Consider the following 17,445-nt stretch of genomic DNA (forward strand, 5'->3'; position numbering starts at 1 on the left):
ACATTCTAACAACAGCATCTCCAGCAGTTGCACAAAAGAAGCAATTTGTCAAAGCAACAAGCGACAATGCAAGAACATGAATGAAGCCCCCTCCAACTATCTGCAACCCCGGCATCTAACCTCTGGGTCGTCCAGATGTGAGATGAGGCTCTGGTCTGGTTTTTAGTCTTTTCTTAGGGGCCTCGCTGGGAAATTGTACACTGCCGTCAATGTTGGCTCTCCAGGGACACAGATGGTCGTACTCAAGGGGAAAGGATCCAAGTTCAACAAGACTCCTCTGTAGCATGTCACATGATGCGCTCTGTGGTTACGCCCAGTGCAGTGTAACGAAATGCAGATCTTTTTGGTCACAGTAGCTTCCATGTGGATGAGGCTGGTGATTGAAGTGCAGAGGCCGACGCAGAGCATGACTCAGGCTATCCACTCATTATCTCCTGAGGCCATCCCACACGGGCCTATAATTTAAGAATGCTAGGCCTCCCCCTGACAGGCCTACCGTCCTGCACAGCCACAGGGCAACTGGTCTACGTCACAATCAGTGACACAGGGCAAACACATGTTCAATCAACAACATGTGTGAGACGAGATGCCCATCAGCAACGGCTCTGTACAGTATGCTTGTGTGCGAGCTGCTCGAGTAATGAAGCATTAGAATTGGAAAATGAAAACAAAATGTAGCTGGAACAAGTCTTACGTCTATAGTCAAGCTAGCGCTCTGTGAGGCACAGCAATGCTAGCATGCTGATGTTTGTAAGATAAAATGCTGTGGTCACGATCTAAGTTAAGTGTGGTAAATATGCTAACATTTACTATGATTTCACAAAACATTGAGATAATATGAACTGAAACATTCTCTTCTTCTTTTTGTCAGTGCAAGTGCGCGCAGTCTTTATTGGAATCTGTGTAGAAGACTATGCACTGTATATGAGGGGTATTTCAGAATATTTATTTGCCCTTTCAGAGTCATCGTCGCTACAGGCCAGACTAAGTCTGAGTCCCACATCACAGAGGACGAGCATGAACATTAACACAGGCATGCAGCATCACTGCTCACAAGTTTAGAGCGGTCACATACATGGTTGAGAAAGACCTATTCATGATTCACCCTATAATCCCCCACTGTTCGACCCCTCGGCTTCTTAAGTGGAGCATTGAGGGTCCAAAGGAAACAGCCTCACATTCCTCACTGATATAGTTTATTATTGGAAAAATAAGCCAGTCTAAATCATGGGCATTGAAGAACACTGAGTGTTTGCCCATGTAGGAAAATGTAGGTGACGCTTGTAGAAAATAATTCCCGCCCCTTCAATAACTGAGTAATTTTGAGCCCTGGCATATACAAAGACCGCTTTGAGGAGATTTTATTTCACCCATTTTAAGGCTTCTTTAAATCACCATTTTCTACTGTACTTGCCCAGTAGTTATGCAAAGTTGTAAAAACGGATCTTGGGGTCATTTACACTAAAAAGAAAATTGAACAAAATGCCAGAATCTCATCTGAAGATCTAAAAAATAACATCAACAAACCACACCAAGATCCTTGCAATCCCTTCCTGTCACTTGCTATGCCCTGCTCACCCTAGGCATGCCGCTTTAAATGAGGCCATGGGTTTGGCGATCGCAATATTCTTGAATGAAACATCCCAAAGCAGATCACGTGCACTTAGAAAGACCGTTGAGGGCTCCGTTGCTGTCTAAATAAAAAAATGGCCTTTAATCTTCTGGGTCTAAATGCAACAAGTCGTCGTGGGAGAAACTGAGGGGGCCTTGGCCACTGATCGTGGGTTTTAGTGTGACCGTGGGAACAGGAAGTACAAGTTATTGAGGATACAGACCATAACAATCTTCAGGCTAAAATAATCTATCTAATCTTCTTGTGAGAGGAGTATCTGTGTGTGTGTGTGTGTGTGTGTGTGTGTGACTGTTGTAAAATACTGGAACATGTTGTTTAGTTTGTCAAATAAAACGATACAGACTTGTGTCATCTGGGCGTTCAGCTGAAAAACAGTCTCACACTGAGAACGTCCCATAGTGTCCCATGACTGTATACTTCAGTATCAGGTAAATACCAAACCACCAGCACCATTTACTGGGGAGAAACATCATTGTCTGCCAATTATTGTGCCAGCATCATAGTGTACAAAACACACAACACCACACGCACAAGTTCCTGTTAATACTCAGGTGATTGGAATTTCCAATCTTTGTGTAGCTGCTTGTAAACATGATTTTCCATTTCTAAATATTTGGTAGAAGTCCTTATCCTGCTTTTAAGACGCCTGGAAACAACATAACTATTATGTATAGGCGTATTAGAAAATACAGTGTTTCTCAATACATGGATTTATTTGTGGCGTTCTGCCACAATATCCACATTGACCCCCACATAATGATATCGATATATTTATTTCTTTTTTATTTTTTAAAATGGGTAAAATCATATTTCATTGTCGCATTGATGAACTCAGCCCCTCCTTGCCTCCTTGACAACAGACCCGACTGTGAATAGCGCCTCCTCTCCGTGACGGGGACACTCTGAATCAAAACACGATAATGCGTCAGGATTGCTCTTGGCTTTTCCCTGCAGAGAAGACGGCCGGCCAAATTCCTGAATCGATTAAATCCAGAGTTGCACAAATCTGTCCAAAATGGTACAATCTTTCCAAAATAACAATACAATTGCAGTCGAGTACTTTATGGTATTAATGAAAAATAATTTAAGAACATAACGCCCCTCAGCTGCCACCACAAATATAATCGAATTATGTGGGGAACACTGAATAAGATACTGTGATACATGTAAACATCATTCCAAACAAGACCTTGACAACGACACATAATGGGGACTTGAATATCCCCGAAAATCCCCCTTCTGAAAGAAAGTGACTATAAATGTGACCTCATGTGATCCATTTTGTTTCCACATTAAAAGTGATTTTTGGAGGGATTTGTTCTTTATCTGAACCAAAGGTCTAAGGATAGAGGGTGCCATATGCTGTGCAGATTGCAAAGCCCTTTGAGGCAACATTTGTGAGTTGTAATTTTGGGCTGCATCAATAAAAATTGACTTGACTCTCCAAAGACATCCTATTGGGTACATTTACATACCGAAAGAGGATATGCGAGTGGATACATATTGTGCAAGTAAATGCAGCCTGCAGTGCTCAAACAACCTCCCTGCATCTCCCTGCAAGACTCTATTGTGAAACAGAAAAGTGAGGAATTTACCACCACTCCTCCTATCCCTTTTTGCAACAACAACAAAAGAAAGGTAGGTGCAATCTCATCACATCTTCCAAAGCTTCAAATTGTCTAACAGCATGAATGCTGAAAGCATCTGAGGACAGAAACATATAATATTTATGTTCTTGTCTTGTTGGTTGTCTTGTAGGAATGATTCTTCAGCTTGGACCAGACTTTGGGAGGGCCAGTATAGTGACGCACTACCCCCACAAACACACACACACACACACACAGGATTCTGCTGAACATATGCTGTGCTGGCATCGACTCACTTTCCGTAGAGATCCAGGAAGACGTGTTGTCCTTGGACACCGTTACCACAGCAGCATCAGCAGGAAATACTTGAGATGAAGAGTCAGGAGATGAGGGGCCAGGAGGAGGATGACGAGAGAGACCTTGGAACACTTATGTTTGTGCTCCATGTTAGTTTGCATCTTGGTTCCAAATGTAACCGCCCAACATCTGCCCTTGTTCACCCACATACGTTCACGTAGCGCTCATCATATGTTCTGGTCCAGCAAGTTCTCTTCCTTATTTTTGCTTTTAATCCATACTGACACAATAACAGCTATTATCAGGTATTTGTATCAGTCTGGCATTCAGTTTATAAAAAGGGATTATTTATCTGGCCTAAGGCTGCAGAGATGTTGCACTTGTCAGGGACACAACTGTACCTGCATAGAGTGAAATGTGGACAAGATTGCCACAGTTAAATATTCATCTTCCCTTCTGGTCTTCTACGTAATGCGGTAGAAACGTTTACAGTGCAATAAGAGCAAAAGGACAATAATATGCAAGTATCTTCTTCTTTAGGACACTGTTTGACATCCCAGCCCACTCAGGAAGTGTACAGCTCAGGGAATGTTCACTATGAGGAGAAGAAACCTCTTGGAAAAACAGCAGACAGGGGGCAATGCCTTCTCGAAATAGATTCTACAAAAAACATCAGACTCGGGACATTCAGAAGCCACAAATGGCTACATCATTTAAACAGCATGTCCAACCAACTTCAAGCACAGTGCAAAGAACACAAATCAAGTGTATCAGAGAAAAAAAGCTGCTGTTCCTGAGACAGAAATAATGATGCGCCAAGGTGTGTTTATGAATATAACGAGATGCTGAAAGAGACGGGATGCAACTCAGTGTCCAGATCACGAACCTTTGCCTTTGCCTGGACTTGTGAACATGTGTGGCTCTGGAAAGATCCCGCATGCAGTAAGACTACACAGCAAGGGAGGAGACCATCCGTTAGCTTGAGTGCCTGCAGCAATCTCTTTGTCAGCAGGCATCCTCACCATAGATTGTAGATCCCCACTGAAGTGGACCCGAGCAAAGATGAAGTCCTGTAGTCCCCCAACAGCGAGGCTACCTGTGGCGTCTGCAACAATTAGCATTTGATGGTAGAAAATGGGCTGTAATAACATGACACAGACTGCTGGGGGCGACAAAACGTCATATTCATCAATATGGGGACACATGTAAAATAAGAAACGATCTGGTATTATGGATATTATAAGTTCAGATTTATATAAGGAGCTAGGTTATTTTTGGTACATTTTTATCTAATTCAACTCATGCAGGCAAAATTGTTTTTAAATGTGTGGTTAGGGTTAGTGCCACTCTAACTAATTGTCCAGGATCTCTAAACTAAAATAAAAACCTTTCAAAGTCAAATGTAGATTTTCTAAAAGGAGAAGCAGACGTATCACACATGATCAAATAAGAATTAGTTGCGGTAACCAACTGTTACACAAAGTCTCATGATTTGAGCAAAGGCAGTCTGAATCTGAAGCTCATTATATTCATGAACGTGACTCACCTTTGCAGGTGAAATGGCAGCCGTAGGGTTGCACACATCATTTTCTTTTTGTCAATTCAGGTTTAGTCATTTAATTGTTTACCATTACGAGAGACAAGCTTGGCCACACTATGAATTATCTTCGTCCTCAAATCTTGGCAGTAAGCCTGCATTACTTCATTATTCCAGCAAGCTGCGCCAAATTTTACATCTGTGTCATGTTGAGGCGACACCTGAGCCGTTTAATGAGAGTCACGTCATCTCCATTCAATCCATGGACTCCATGGAGCCGGTCAATAGTTCCCGGAAGTTAGCAGCGCCATAGGGTACATCCCAAGTCTCTTATTTGATATTTCCTCGTTTCCTCTCTCCTCATATGTTTGTCTTGTGTCTCTCCATGCATCCCTGGTGAGAGGAGGTGATGTCTGTGTTCTTTATTTAGTTTATTGTCATTTATTAACTCAAGAATGTTATTTATTTATTTATTTATTTATTGACATTTGTTCCCAGTGAGATATTAACAACTTCATACAGTGATTTTGCTGTTGTTGATCTAGAATCAACAGTTAGTTATTATAAAATTATTATTATGAAATCTAAATTATAAATAACGTCTAATTCTGTTTTGAATTCATTATTTTTATAAATATAAATAAAATATAAATAAATTATAAATAATAAACGGAGGGGTATTGCTTGCAATCTGCAACCTCACCACTAAATGCCACTAAATGTCACTCGGTTCCTTTGAACAATGGACCTTTAGCTTAATATGTCAACAAGGCACTAGCTGTCAACCTTACTAATCCTTAAATATTAGCCAATTTTACTTAAAAAAAACACAAAATTCATGTTTCAAATATGTGTATGTTGCTGCTCTATATTATTATAATAAATGGATTCATTTATTAACTACTAATTTGCAAAATTCTGCAATTCTGTTTCTCTGTTTGTACCGATTTCAACAATTATCTACGCATTCAAATTGCCTGCAAAGTACTTCCTAGAATTATTTGAAGTCTACTTGAATCACGTGACAATCAAGCATTTTAAACAGCCGATGACGTGACTCTCTCTTTATACGGCTCTGGGATTCATGTCTCAAGTCAACAGACAGCTATGCTGCATTCACGGCACCTTGTAACCTTCTAAATCCTGCAGGGACTTTACTTTTGAGGGGACAACATGAATGATAATAATAATGACTAAGATAACAACAATAATAATGATAATAACAATGATAATAATAACATTAATGGCTGGCAATATTTCAATTGCTTTACATGTTCTTAATCTTTACAAGCAAACCAAATGTGTGTAGGCAGTCGTGTGTAGGCCTAAGCTTAAACCCTATTTACAGTGTATATCTATCTTATTAGAGCTACTTATTGCATTAGAATAATACAAATATTAAAGCAGTTGATGTAACCCTTCACATTGCATAATGATGTATACAGTTTCGTAATATGTTTTGATTAATAGTATCTTGAGTTGCTTTTTTGTTTTATTTATCATACAAATGTCAATCTTATGCATATAAATAGCTATTTATGAGGCAACTGAGGATATCTCCCGTTTTCCACGAATCCAATTCGCAATTACTGAGATATTCTTTCAACAAAGTTCATATTTCTTTGTAGTTGTCAATGTTTCACAGAGCTACTCAAGTGGCAAACAAAAACCAAAAAAGCATATCAAAGCATTGATGACAACAATAGCTGCTAATTGTTTATTCTCGGCTATTGTGGTAATTCTTAAATTATGATTCGGATATTTCTGATAGCCCGTGAAGGCAGCACAATACATTTGACTTCTTCCGCGTTTACCTGCAGCGGGAGTCTCCCAAATGGGCGTTTATTGTTGAATTGAACAGGTCGCAAACAGAGCTGCGTATGTGTCCTTAGGTAGAAAGAGAAAAGGAAAAGGAGAAATAAAAGGGAAATGAGCTAAAGAAGTTGAACCGAATAAAAGGCACTTTTAAAGTTTTGTTTTCGTTAAAGTTAGCTGAAGTTGTTCACAATGGGATGTTGCAACAGCACCGAGGTAAGTTGGCTACAATATGATGGACGTTATGCCTGCTGCACAACTTGAAACACTGTGACGCTGTTAGCAGAAGACTTTTCAGTCAACGTGTAGCGACAGCGTCACTTCTTCAGCAGTGGCGCGGCAGCTTGTTTTTACAGCAACAACTCAGTGATTTGTCTGCTGCTGTTGGAAGAGCAGCGAAAGCGAAGCTACTGCACCACAGCAGTCTCAACCAGACGGGATTATCTGTTCACTGTGTATCATTTATGCCTTGGCAGAGCAAACGGGACTGGAAACCGCTGGAAGAGCACAGCTGCACGGACGTCCCATGGCTCATCGTATTCACCTTGTTTTGTATCGGGATGGTACGTTTTCCGTTTGAATGTGCGTTTACACCCAGCTAAAGCTAATTTAACACAACAGGTTGTGCAATAAGTATTTTATACACGAGTAAACATATAGATTATTTAGTTTTTAAACTTATTAGATGGGTGTTTATTTAACTGCTTGGTCATTTTGGAGACTGTAGTTTGTGTAGCTGTTGTATTGCATTGTAGAAGAACTTTAAAATAATTTGTGAACCCCATTTATTTCAGTTAGGGTGATTATTGTACATTTTCTGTGCAGTTCAACATCTCCAACAAATATGTACATCTTCCAAAAATATCATGAAGTTGAATCAACACCTCTCTAAAACAGTCACAACACAACATTATAACCTTCACCAAGGTAAGACTTATTGCAGGTCTGGTGCAAGACTGCATTACACTTACCTAATAAACTGACCTTTTTGTGCATTTAGGTCTGTCTATTACTTGCTTACATATACTGACCCATTGATGCTAGAAATAAAGATTGGAGGTCAGTGCTAACCTTTGCACAACAGCCATGAGCCATGTGATGAACTCAGGTTTGGCCGAAGCTGATTCACTGAAGTGTTGATTCAATTCTGAATTTTCAATGACATCAAAACTGAAGGTATCTATTGCAGGAATGTTGCACTAGACTGCATTCGTTTTATTTACTGTAGGTCTACTCATTTTATTTTGCGTCATCTGGCCGATGGTTAACATTGTCTTTTCTAATCTGTGTCGTCTGCAGGTGTGCATTTGTGCCTTTCCCATCGCCACAGGAGCTGCCTCCAGGCTTATCTCTGGATATGACAGTTATGGCAACACCTGTGGCAAGAATAACACCAAGATCGAGGGAGTACCCCTCAGTGGCCGGGACATGAGAGAAAACAAGTTAGTCCGATTGGTTACGGATGACTTAACATGTGACCTAGATGTTTATCTACCTCCAATTTCTATTTTTCTTTTATTGAAGATGCATCAAATCCCTGCTGTGCTGTCCCTTCAGTATTTTCCCTTTGCTCTGTGTTCTGGATTAGATTGCCTACAGTGACAACATTTACTTCTAGATTCAGTACTTTAAAGTTGAGACTCTGTAGTTGAGGGTTGGTGGCACAGAAGAAGGCGTTCAGTGTTACTTGTTTACATGCAAGGGTTGCATCATGTAATCCTAATCTAATTTGCCACAAACAACCGCTTACTGCATTTGTGAAGACTTCAGTTTACTTCCCACTCAGGCTTACATAGTTGATGCCATTGAGCTGTCCCAGACCATGACCGGAAAAAAGGGAAAAGCAATAGATCATGGGACAGGATTCTCCTGAAAATGACATATTCTCAATCCTCTGTCCATGTCAGTCTGTGTGAGCAACTTCATCTGTCAGAAGGTTAATGTAGATTCAAATCAGGAACAGCGAGTTACACTGACTCATGCTTGCGTTGTGATAAAATGAGCTACGGTTCCTCGCATATCTGAATGAAAATCATAGTTTAATCATTTCTCAAACAGTAAAACTGGTTTAATCTGGTATTTTTTTATCACCCCGATAGAATTGTCACAAATTGTCCTCTTGTCATAATTCATGTGAAAATGTCTTTGATTGTATTCCCACTTTTGGGCTGTAGCTCTCCGTCAGCATGCAGCCTGTAGGCCCAGTCTTACTGGAACAATGGGTCATGCTTTATTGATGGGCTGATTGCCCATGGAGGCTTTGAATACAAGGCGTTTCTGCTACAAAGACGGATCTGTGCGGCAGGGTAGCAAATGTCACCATCTTTCATTCTCTGCCCAGACAACAGTCCCCACTGGCATAGTAAACACCAAATGTTTTTTTCCTTCCCATCAGGTATGTTTTCTTTCTAGACCCATGCAACCTTGACTTAATAAACAGGAAGATCAAGTCCATCGCCCTGTGTGTCTCCAAATGTCCTGCTGCTGAACTGAAGACGCTCAGTGATTTGAAGCAGTTTGCTCTGAATAACGGTGAGAAAAGTGAAATATGATTTTGAGTAAAGGTATTAAGTGAGAGTTTCAGTTCACTGATGTTTACATGCATTTATTAGAAATGTGATGTGTGTATATATATATATTGCATACCATTATAATTCCTTGCAGACATGTTTTGAATGTTCTTAACATCTAATCTCATTTTTGGGTTTTTCTGTTGACAGGATCTCATCTCTGCTCCTATGATATTACTCCTACAAGATACACAAGCCATTCAGACAGAGCCACGAAATGTCCCAAACTCCCTGTTCCTCCGAGGTAATCCAGCGCATCCTTTTAGGTTTTAGTTAAAAAACTTGACGAGAGGGTAGGGGGATGGGAAGAGAGAATACAGAAAGTCTACCATTCATTCATTCAGTCATTATATATTTGTTGATTTATGTATTGCAGTGCTTAATTCATACCACTATGCACTGTACACATGTTCACATTCCAGGACCAAATAAAAAGATAGATATATTCTGATGTATTCCACTGCTTCAAGGTGTATTCACAAGAAACAGTGTAACCCATGTTCTTCTTCTTTGTCTTGTTTGTAGTAAGTCTGTCCCACTGTTGCACCGCTGTGTTCCTGTGGATATCGGCTGCTATGCTGAGTTCGCCCAGGCCTTCATTACATTCGTCGGTGACAACAGTGTTCTGCGCCGGGTCATCGCCGGGGTGATGGCCAGCAAGGAGATCATAATGGGCCTTTGTTTGCTGGCTTTTGGTAGAACACATCTGGAATTATTTTAGACATATAATGAATGCTTTTTAATCCAATGACAAAATGACTGTTGCTCCCACTGCTCAACCGTTTATTGCTCATGAGGATTCAAGTAGGAAGGCCACTTTCGGAAGCAAAGCAATTTTTTGTCATAAAACAACAGGAAACGTCTGAGTGGTTACATCCGTTGTATGCGCTGACGTTCAGCCCACGGGCAGCATTCGGTTGAAGTCTGCTCGATCTCCTCCCATTGGTGCAGCAAAAAGACAGAAGTCATCCCAAGTTTATCTCTTTTCATCTCAATTATTTGATCCGTCTGGTTTTGGTTGTGTTGAATGTCGACGCTGCACCATTCGTAACATCCGTGTTTCCACACGTGTCTCATTCATTTACAAACCCACGGCTTCATTGTATCGCACAGATAAACATTGTTGTTAGTAGTGTTTTATGCACTTATATGATGCACTGTGTTCTTCTTCTCAGTTCTGTCCCTGATCATGATGGTTGTCATTCGTTACATCTCCAAAGTGCTGGTGTGGATTATAACGGTGCTGGTAGTCATCGGCTCTATAGGTAACCTTCAGATGCAGCACACATGTTCTCACACCTACACACCTCTTAACTACATTATGTCGATACGAGACAGCAGCACAGGACGTCTTTGTATTCAGGTTATACTTGACCTCGTCTCTGCTCTGATCTGTTGCAGGCGGGACGGGCATCCTCTGGTGGCTCTATGCGGACCACAGGAAAGCCCTTGATAATAATACCTTATCGGTGTTTGGGAAAGAAGTGGCCTCAGACAACGTTAAGGCCCTGCTTGTGTATGCAATTGTTGCTACCATTTTCACGGTATGTTCTTGGGTGTACAGGTAATGCATGCATTTCTGATACCGCTTCCTATATCATAAGTAAACACCGCCTGTTGAATACGGTTTAATGTATTCCTGACAGGAAAGGTAATCGAATTGAATTCCTAAACTCTACAGCTCGGTTCACTAGATCACTGGTCTCTGTGTGTCACCCTCCAGGTGGTTCTCCTGCTTGTGATGTTCTTCATGAGGAAGCGCGTGGCTCTCACCATCTCCCTGTTCCACGTGGCTGGTAAAGTGTTCATTCACCTTCCCCTGCTGGCCCTGCAGCCCTTCTGGACCTTCCTCTGCCTCATGCTCTTCTGGATGTACTGGATGACTGTGCTCCTCTCTCTCGGGACTTCAGGTGAGGGCCGAGGCTGCTGGGGAGGAGCTTCAATACTGGTCGTTCATTTATGTGGATGTGTCAAAAAACGGCATTCACTGTTCAGAAATGCTACGTCTGTGTATACATGCTTCAGAATAGCTTTTATTGTCAATGCGGCACACAGACATGTTTCTAGCATCAGATGTGACGGTGGGACCGTTTCCCAAGCAAGTAGAATGTTAAGTTTGGTGCTTGTGATATTTTGTCTTGGTTTTCGTGGCATGAATAAACTCCCACATTTGGAATCTTGTGCTTGTCTCCTGATGTGGGAGGATGGAGCAGAAGAACAACGTCTCTCTTCAGCTCCCACTTCTCTTTTTCTACTGTTGCTTCTTAATTCAGAAAAGTCTTATTCAAAACGGAAGGCCAGCACAAATACAGTCGGAACATCACGTTTTCTTACTTTATGTTTACTATGTTTCTGTGTATTTGGTAAATATTCAAAAAAGTAATATTATAGATATCATTGATTCAATTCCAACAGCAGTGAAATCTCTTCACAATGCATTAGCATTAATATAATGTATCGTGAAGCTTTCAGTGCATGTCTTTGCGAAATATTAGTTTCTGTGCAATGAGGAGATGCTGAAATGTAAAAAAAAACATCCATAGAGTACAAATACTCTATATGGTAATTTGGGAATTGTGTTCAACGTTTTGAGTTTGAGCAGAGAAAAGAGATGGTCAGACGGGTACAATTTGTCACACTTGTTTCCGGGAAGGATGCTCAAAGATATCGAGGAGATATAGAGGCGTGACCAGTGGATGCAAACATTTTAGCCCCTGTGTAAAAATGACTCTGACTGAGCAGTAAAACACAAACTCACACTCGTATTCCTTCACAGGGACACCGGTAAAAAACAACTCTACGGGTGTTGTTGAATACCAAATGCAGGGGCCTCTCCAGTACTTGGTGTGGTATCACGCTGTGGGTCTCATCTGGATCAATGAGTTTATACTCGCCTTCCAGCAGATGACCATCGCCGGAGCCGTGGTCACCTACTACTTCACAAGGTGCGAAAGAAGTAACAGGATGTCATTTGTATTTTATCACATGGAAGACTTAATGTTGTCTTTGCTGTCATGCTTATTTTAGGCTGTATAATTACACATATGGCTTCCATCTATCCATCTATCTATCTGATTGACTTAAGGAATAAGTCCAAGTTGCCAGCGACTCCCATCCTCTCCTCCATGGCACGTACCATCCGCTACCATCTTGGCACTCTGGCCAAAGGCTCCTTCATCATCACGCTTGTTAAGATCCCTCGTCTCATCCTGACGTATATCCACAGTCAGCTCAAAGGAAAGGTGAGCCCAGGAATTAGGCAGTATGCTACAAACTCAAACAACTTCCACGATGGCCTCGTGAAAGTTGTCGGTACTTTTAATACATACATTTTTATCAAGTTTGTTCCTCATTTGTTCATAGGAAAACGCTTGTGCTCGTTGCATGCTGAAAGCTTGTGTCTGCTGTCTGTGGTGTCTTGAGAAGTGCCTTGCGTACTTAAATCAAGTAAGTAGTTTCAGATTGGTGGAGGAAGGAAATCGAGTGTACTGCACAGTGGAAATAAGGTCTTCAAGTATTTACAGTGTACATGTCCGTATCGCATCATTACAGAATGCTTACACGGCGACAGCCATCAACAGCACCAGTTTCTGCACCTCCGCCCGTGACGCTCTGCTGATCCTGGTGGAGAATGCCCTCCGAGTGGCCGCCATCAACACCGTGGGCGACTTTGTCCTCTTCTTGGGAAAGGTACAGCACAGAGACGCATTCTGCGGCGTTGTCCACTAAACGAAATGTATTATGTGAGATACTCCCTCAAAACCAAATAGATGTTTTTAACTGGTCTTATATTTGCTCTCTCAGGTGCTTGTCGTCTCCTGTACGGCTTTCGCCGGCGTCCTGGCTCTGAACTACCAGAGGGAGTACACTGTGTGGGTCCTGCCTCTCCTCATTGTCTGTCTATTTGCCTTCCTGGTGGCTCACTGCTTCCTCTCGGTCTTTGAGAATGTGGTCGACGTTCTCTTCCTCTGCTTCGCTGTGGACACAAAGTACAATGATGGCAGCCCTGGACACGAGTACTACATGGACAAGGCCTTAATGGTGAGAGAATAGTGCGTAAAGGGGATTCAGAGGCTGACAACTAATGAAGTAACAAATTATATACAGTATATTGCTTCAGAGGGCATTTGTCTTCCCCAGTGAGTTTAAGAAGCATAGACTGTAGACTATAATATTCTCTGATCTAATAACTCTCCCCTTGACCGCACCCTGTATTCATCATGGTTTTTAAGCTTTAAACTTTGTTAAATCATTCACTCTGTCTGTCACAGTACAGCGCTGCTCTGATGACACATCCTTGGCAGACATACTATTAATATTTTCTAGTTATTTTGCCACAATATTACCACCACTGACCTCCGAAAGCTTCTTCTTCTTTAGTTGTGGAACTGGTAACCTTGTACGGCGATTTTAGGTGCGCTGACTGCTCAGTGAGTGCTTTACTACGAGTTTGTCCAGTTAAGAGGATTGACAAATCTGAGTTGGAACAACAAACCTCACAGAAAAAGTTCTTGCATGAGACCCATTGTTTTGAGTGTATGATGTTTTTTTATTAATTAATTAATTTTGACCCAGATGTTACTTCTTCTACTTTGTTATGCAGTCCTCACATTTTCACCTGCTTCAGGCACCATGATCATTTATGTTCTATCACAAACCGTCCATATTTCTAATCCAGAACTCCCAGTGAATCATTCACAACTCATAGAAAAAAAGGGTATTTCTGGTTTATTAACTCGAAGGTCCATTTTTGCGTCAAGCCCCAATGCTTTCTGATTCTCCAACCGTAACACTTTTATTCTTAACAATGAACGATCACCATGTTCTTTTATATAAAGTGTGAGTAGAATAACTCATGGTTCTATAACTCTGTGTTTCCCTCCCCAGGAATATGTTGAGAACAGTAAGAAAATGGGCTGGTACAAGCCTGGTGATGGCGATGGACGGGAGATGAAGTCCATGGTGAGTCTTTGTTGTCTTTACAACAGTATTGATGTATCGAAGCATATACAAGCAATACAGAATATTCTTGGAAATGTGAAATGTGAAAAGAAATACACAGTTAACTGGGTTAATGTCTCATTCAGAGCAGGTAAATAAGATCAAGTTGTGTGCGATTCTAATGCTATGCGTTTTGTGGTTCTGAAAGTGAGTGAATATAATTTATATATTTTTTTTCATTTCTTGCAGGCACGTGGAGGGACTTCTGCTTGACCGAGCGCCGGAAAGACGCCATAACCACTAAAAAGACATCCTCAGCGCTTTCTAGCATTTCACTCCAGGGACATCGTTAAGATAACAATGCTTTTTAAACTGACGCTACACAGAGGCTCAACAAGAGATGCATTGGGTTGTATTTCATGTTGATCTTTTTGAGTAAGAGCGATTGTAAATTTCAAGTTTGACACTAATAGCTGTAATGTGGCAAACGCTTATTGTTGTGTTTGGTTACTAATGAGATGGTTTTGCTTTGTTTTTTCTTTTTCCCATATTACTGAGTTTTCTCTTTTTATTCCAGTTTGAATAATATGAACGATTTGACATGGTTTAACATGTTTGGCTATCTTTGTTACATAGTTAGTGTTGGCTGTAGTTTGAATGGTTCCGTGTACATTTGTTAAATGAATGGCTAACTGTTTTGTCAAAGGCTGTTCAAGTTGTTCTATTACTTTTCAAATTTTTGACTTAAATACATTAAAACAGAAAGTTGTATGTTTGGTCTTTGGTCCACGTCTATGAAACCCTCCATATGTCACATCGAGTGTCTCGTTTAGCCACAGGTCTATTGAGATAACGGTGCATGTGTGGGCAATACTTTTACTGTGGATCACCCACTTCAGTCAGCAGGGGGCAGCTAGTGAATTGAAACATACAAATATTCAGTTTTAGATTTACAGGTTTTTGCAATTGTGAAACCACTATTTCTAAAAATAACGACTTCTGTCGAAACCCTACACATACAATCCAAAAACATAAACAAAATCTCAAAATTACATAAACCCTCTAAAAAAATATTTTTGCATCACAACTTTATACACAAACACCAAAAAATTGTTCTCCCCATATCCCAACTGCACTGATGTGCTCAACATAAAACACTTAGAGAGTCATTTGTAGCATGCTGTAAATGTAGACAAACCCAAAAGCAATGGAGAAAACATTATTCACATAACGGTATATAATGATAAGACAATTACTGAAACTAAAGGTGGAATGGACATAGTTACGGTATTGTACTGTAAACAAAATACATAAAACAATTACAGTCTCTCTCTCTCTCTCTCTCTATATATATATATATATATATATATATATATATATATATATATATATATATATATATATATATATATATATATATATATATATATATATATGACGGTGTGCTAATGGTTCATCATACCTGGTCAACAGGCTACATGAGTTAGTGGTCCTTATTCTTGTGACACAAGCACCAGTTCATCACAGACAACAAACATCCCTTGAGAAAGACTGTTATACAATGAAGCTGTGGGGTCTGACATGAACCAGCTGAGGGCAGCAAATACTGTTAAATGAATATCTCCATTGTGAAGCCATTTAAATGTCACGCCCTTCAAAAAATAATGAGAACAAAATTAGATTTCAACCTCATACCAGAAATAACAAGTTTAAAGTTAAACTTAAGGAGAATAAATGATTCCACGTCACTTTTTGGAAGTTGTTCTACTTCTCATGACCTAATTCCGATTTGATTTAAAAAAGATGAAACCTAAATAAAGTAGTTGGTAACCTCTGGGACACTGGGTGGAAATGTGTGAAACTGAGTTCATATATGTAGATGAAATGTATTTGTATTGTTACAACTGAACCAAATGGCTTCCAAATATAATCTGCAGTTAATATTGTTGCAGGTATCTCAAACATACATTTTCCAACATGTTTTAAATGTTAGCTCAAGTTAAAGTACCATATTTATGATCAGCATAGAGGTAGACTGACCTGGCACAAATCTGATTCCCCATGAGTGTATCCTCAATCTACAAGATGTATCGATTAGTGCCTCATCCCCTCCCGTTTCTTTCCAATCTAGCATTGACCAGGCAAGAATCAAGCCACTAAGCAGTTAGAGGTTATTGATGTGAAAGCTCTCGCTGCACACTGCACACGTCTGCCTTCATAAAATGCAGGATTCCAGAGGAAAACAGCTCTGGCTGGTAGTGAGTCACACCTAAGTGATTTCTGCAGTACTTACAGAACTAACCATTCCCGGAAGCCCTTTGTCATTGGATAGAAAGACAGGAAAACACATTCCGCTGGAGGCCGCCTCAGCATGCAGCAGCCAGACCTGACTCCCTGAATGGGATTGTTTTTGTTTTTATTTTACTGTAATTCTTTCACAAGAATAATTATGATTCTGATCTTGCTGGTTTGTATCAAGAGCAGGCAGGCCTGGACACGTGTGTGCAGTAAATGGCTGGAGTTTATCGACCCAACTCAACCACTGTTTGCTTCTCATGAAAACCACGTCCTCAAAAGCTTCTTTTTCATATATTTTGAAATAGAACCAGATCAGTGTCTTTAAAGTATACTGCATTTTGGACACTGGGAGGTTTTCAAAGTATATGTTTTTATTTGCCCTAGGCCCTATTTTGTAAAATATCTGCAGGTATATTCATTGTAGCTTTTCAGAATAAAGATTAAATTAATCTCAAATACCTGCTTTTTCTTGGCACTTTTTTTCACATTTTAAAATCTCTATTTCAACATATTCTAAAGTATATGTGCATTCTATTCATTTACTTTGCCTGACAGATACTGTATGTTATGCTATAGTGTTCGCAGCACAGGCAGTGTATGAAATAATAATTTTCTTCTCGAAAGTAGCGCCAATGCTGTGATTCAACTGGTAAAATAGTTTACAAGCATTAACCCCATTCTGTCCCATCCTATGTGGTCTATTGTATGCGCTGAGTCAGGCGCTGTAACACGAGCCTGCTAAGTGTATGTGTGTCTGTGTCAGAGAGT

At 40.4% G+C, this 17,445-nt stretch overlaps 1 protein-coding gene across 1 annotated transcript; it reads left to right on the forward strand.

Moving 5' to 3' along the window:
* The first annotated feature begins 6,865 nt into the window (after positions 1-6,865).
* On the forward strand, positions 6,866-15,134 carry slc44a1a (solute carrier family 44 member 1a). Its single transcript, XM_079278481.1, has 16 exons — positions 6,866-7,084; positions 7,345-7,431; positions 8,168-8,310; positions 9,264-9,400; positions 9,589-9,682; positions 9,964-10,133; positions 10,614-10,703; positions 10,840-10,982; positions 11,162-11,348; positions 12,215-12,383; positions 12,524-12,680; positions 12,802-12,885; positions 12,991-13,128; positions 13,243-13,479; positions 14,326-14,400; positions 14,629-15,134. The coding sequence occupies exons 1-16, from the start codon at positions 7,061-7,063 to the stop codon at positions 14,650-14,652; spliced, it is 1,959 nt and encodes a 652-aa protein (XP_079134607.1). The 5' UTR covers positions 6,866-7,060; the 3' UTR covers positions 14,653-15,134.
* The last annotated feature ends 2,311 nt before the right edge of the window (positions 15,135-17,445 follow it).

The sequence above is a fragment of the Melanostigma gelatinosum genome (genome assembly GCF_949748355.1).
Source record: "Melanostigma gelatinosum genome assembly, chromosome: 11".
Taxonomy (NCBI): Eukaryota; Metazoa; Chordata; class Actinopteri; order Perciformes; family Zoarcidae; genus Melanostigma; species Melanostigma gelatinosum.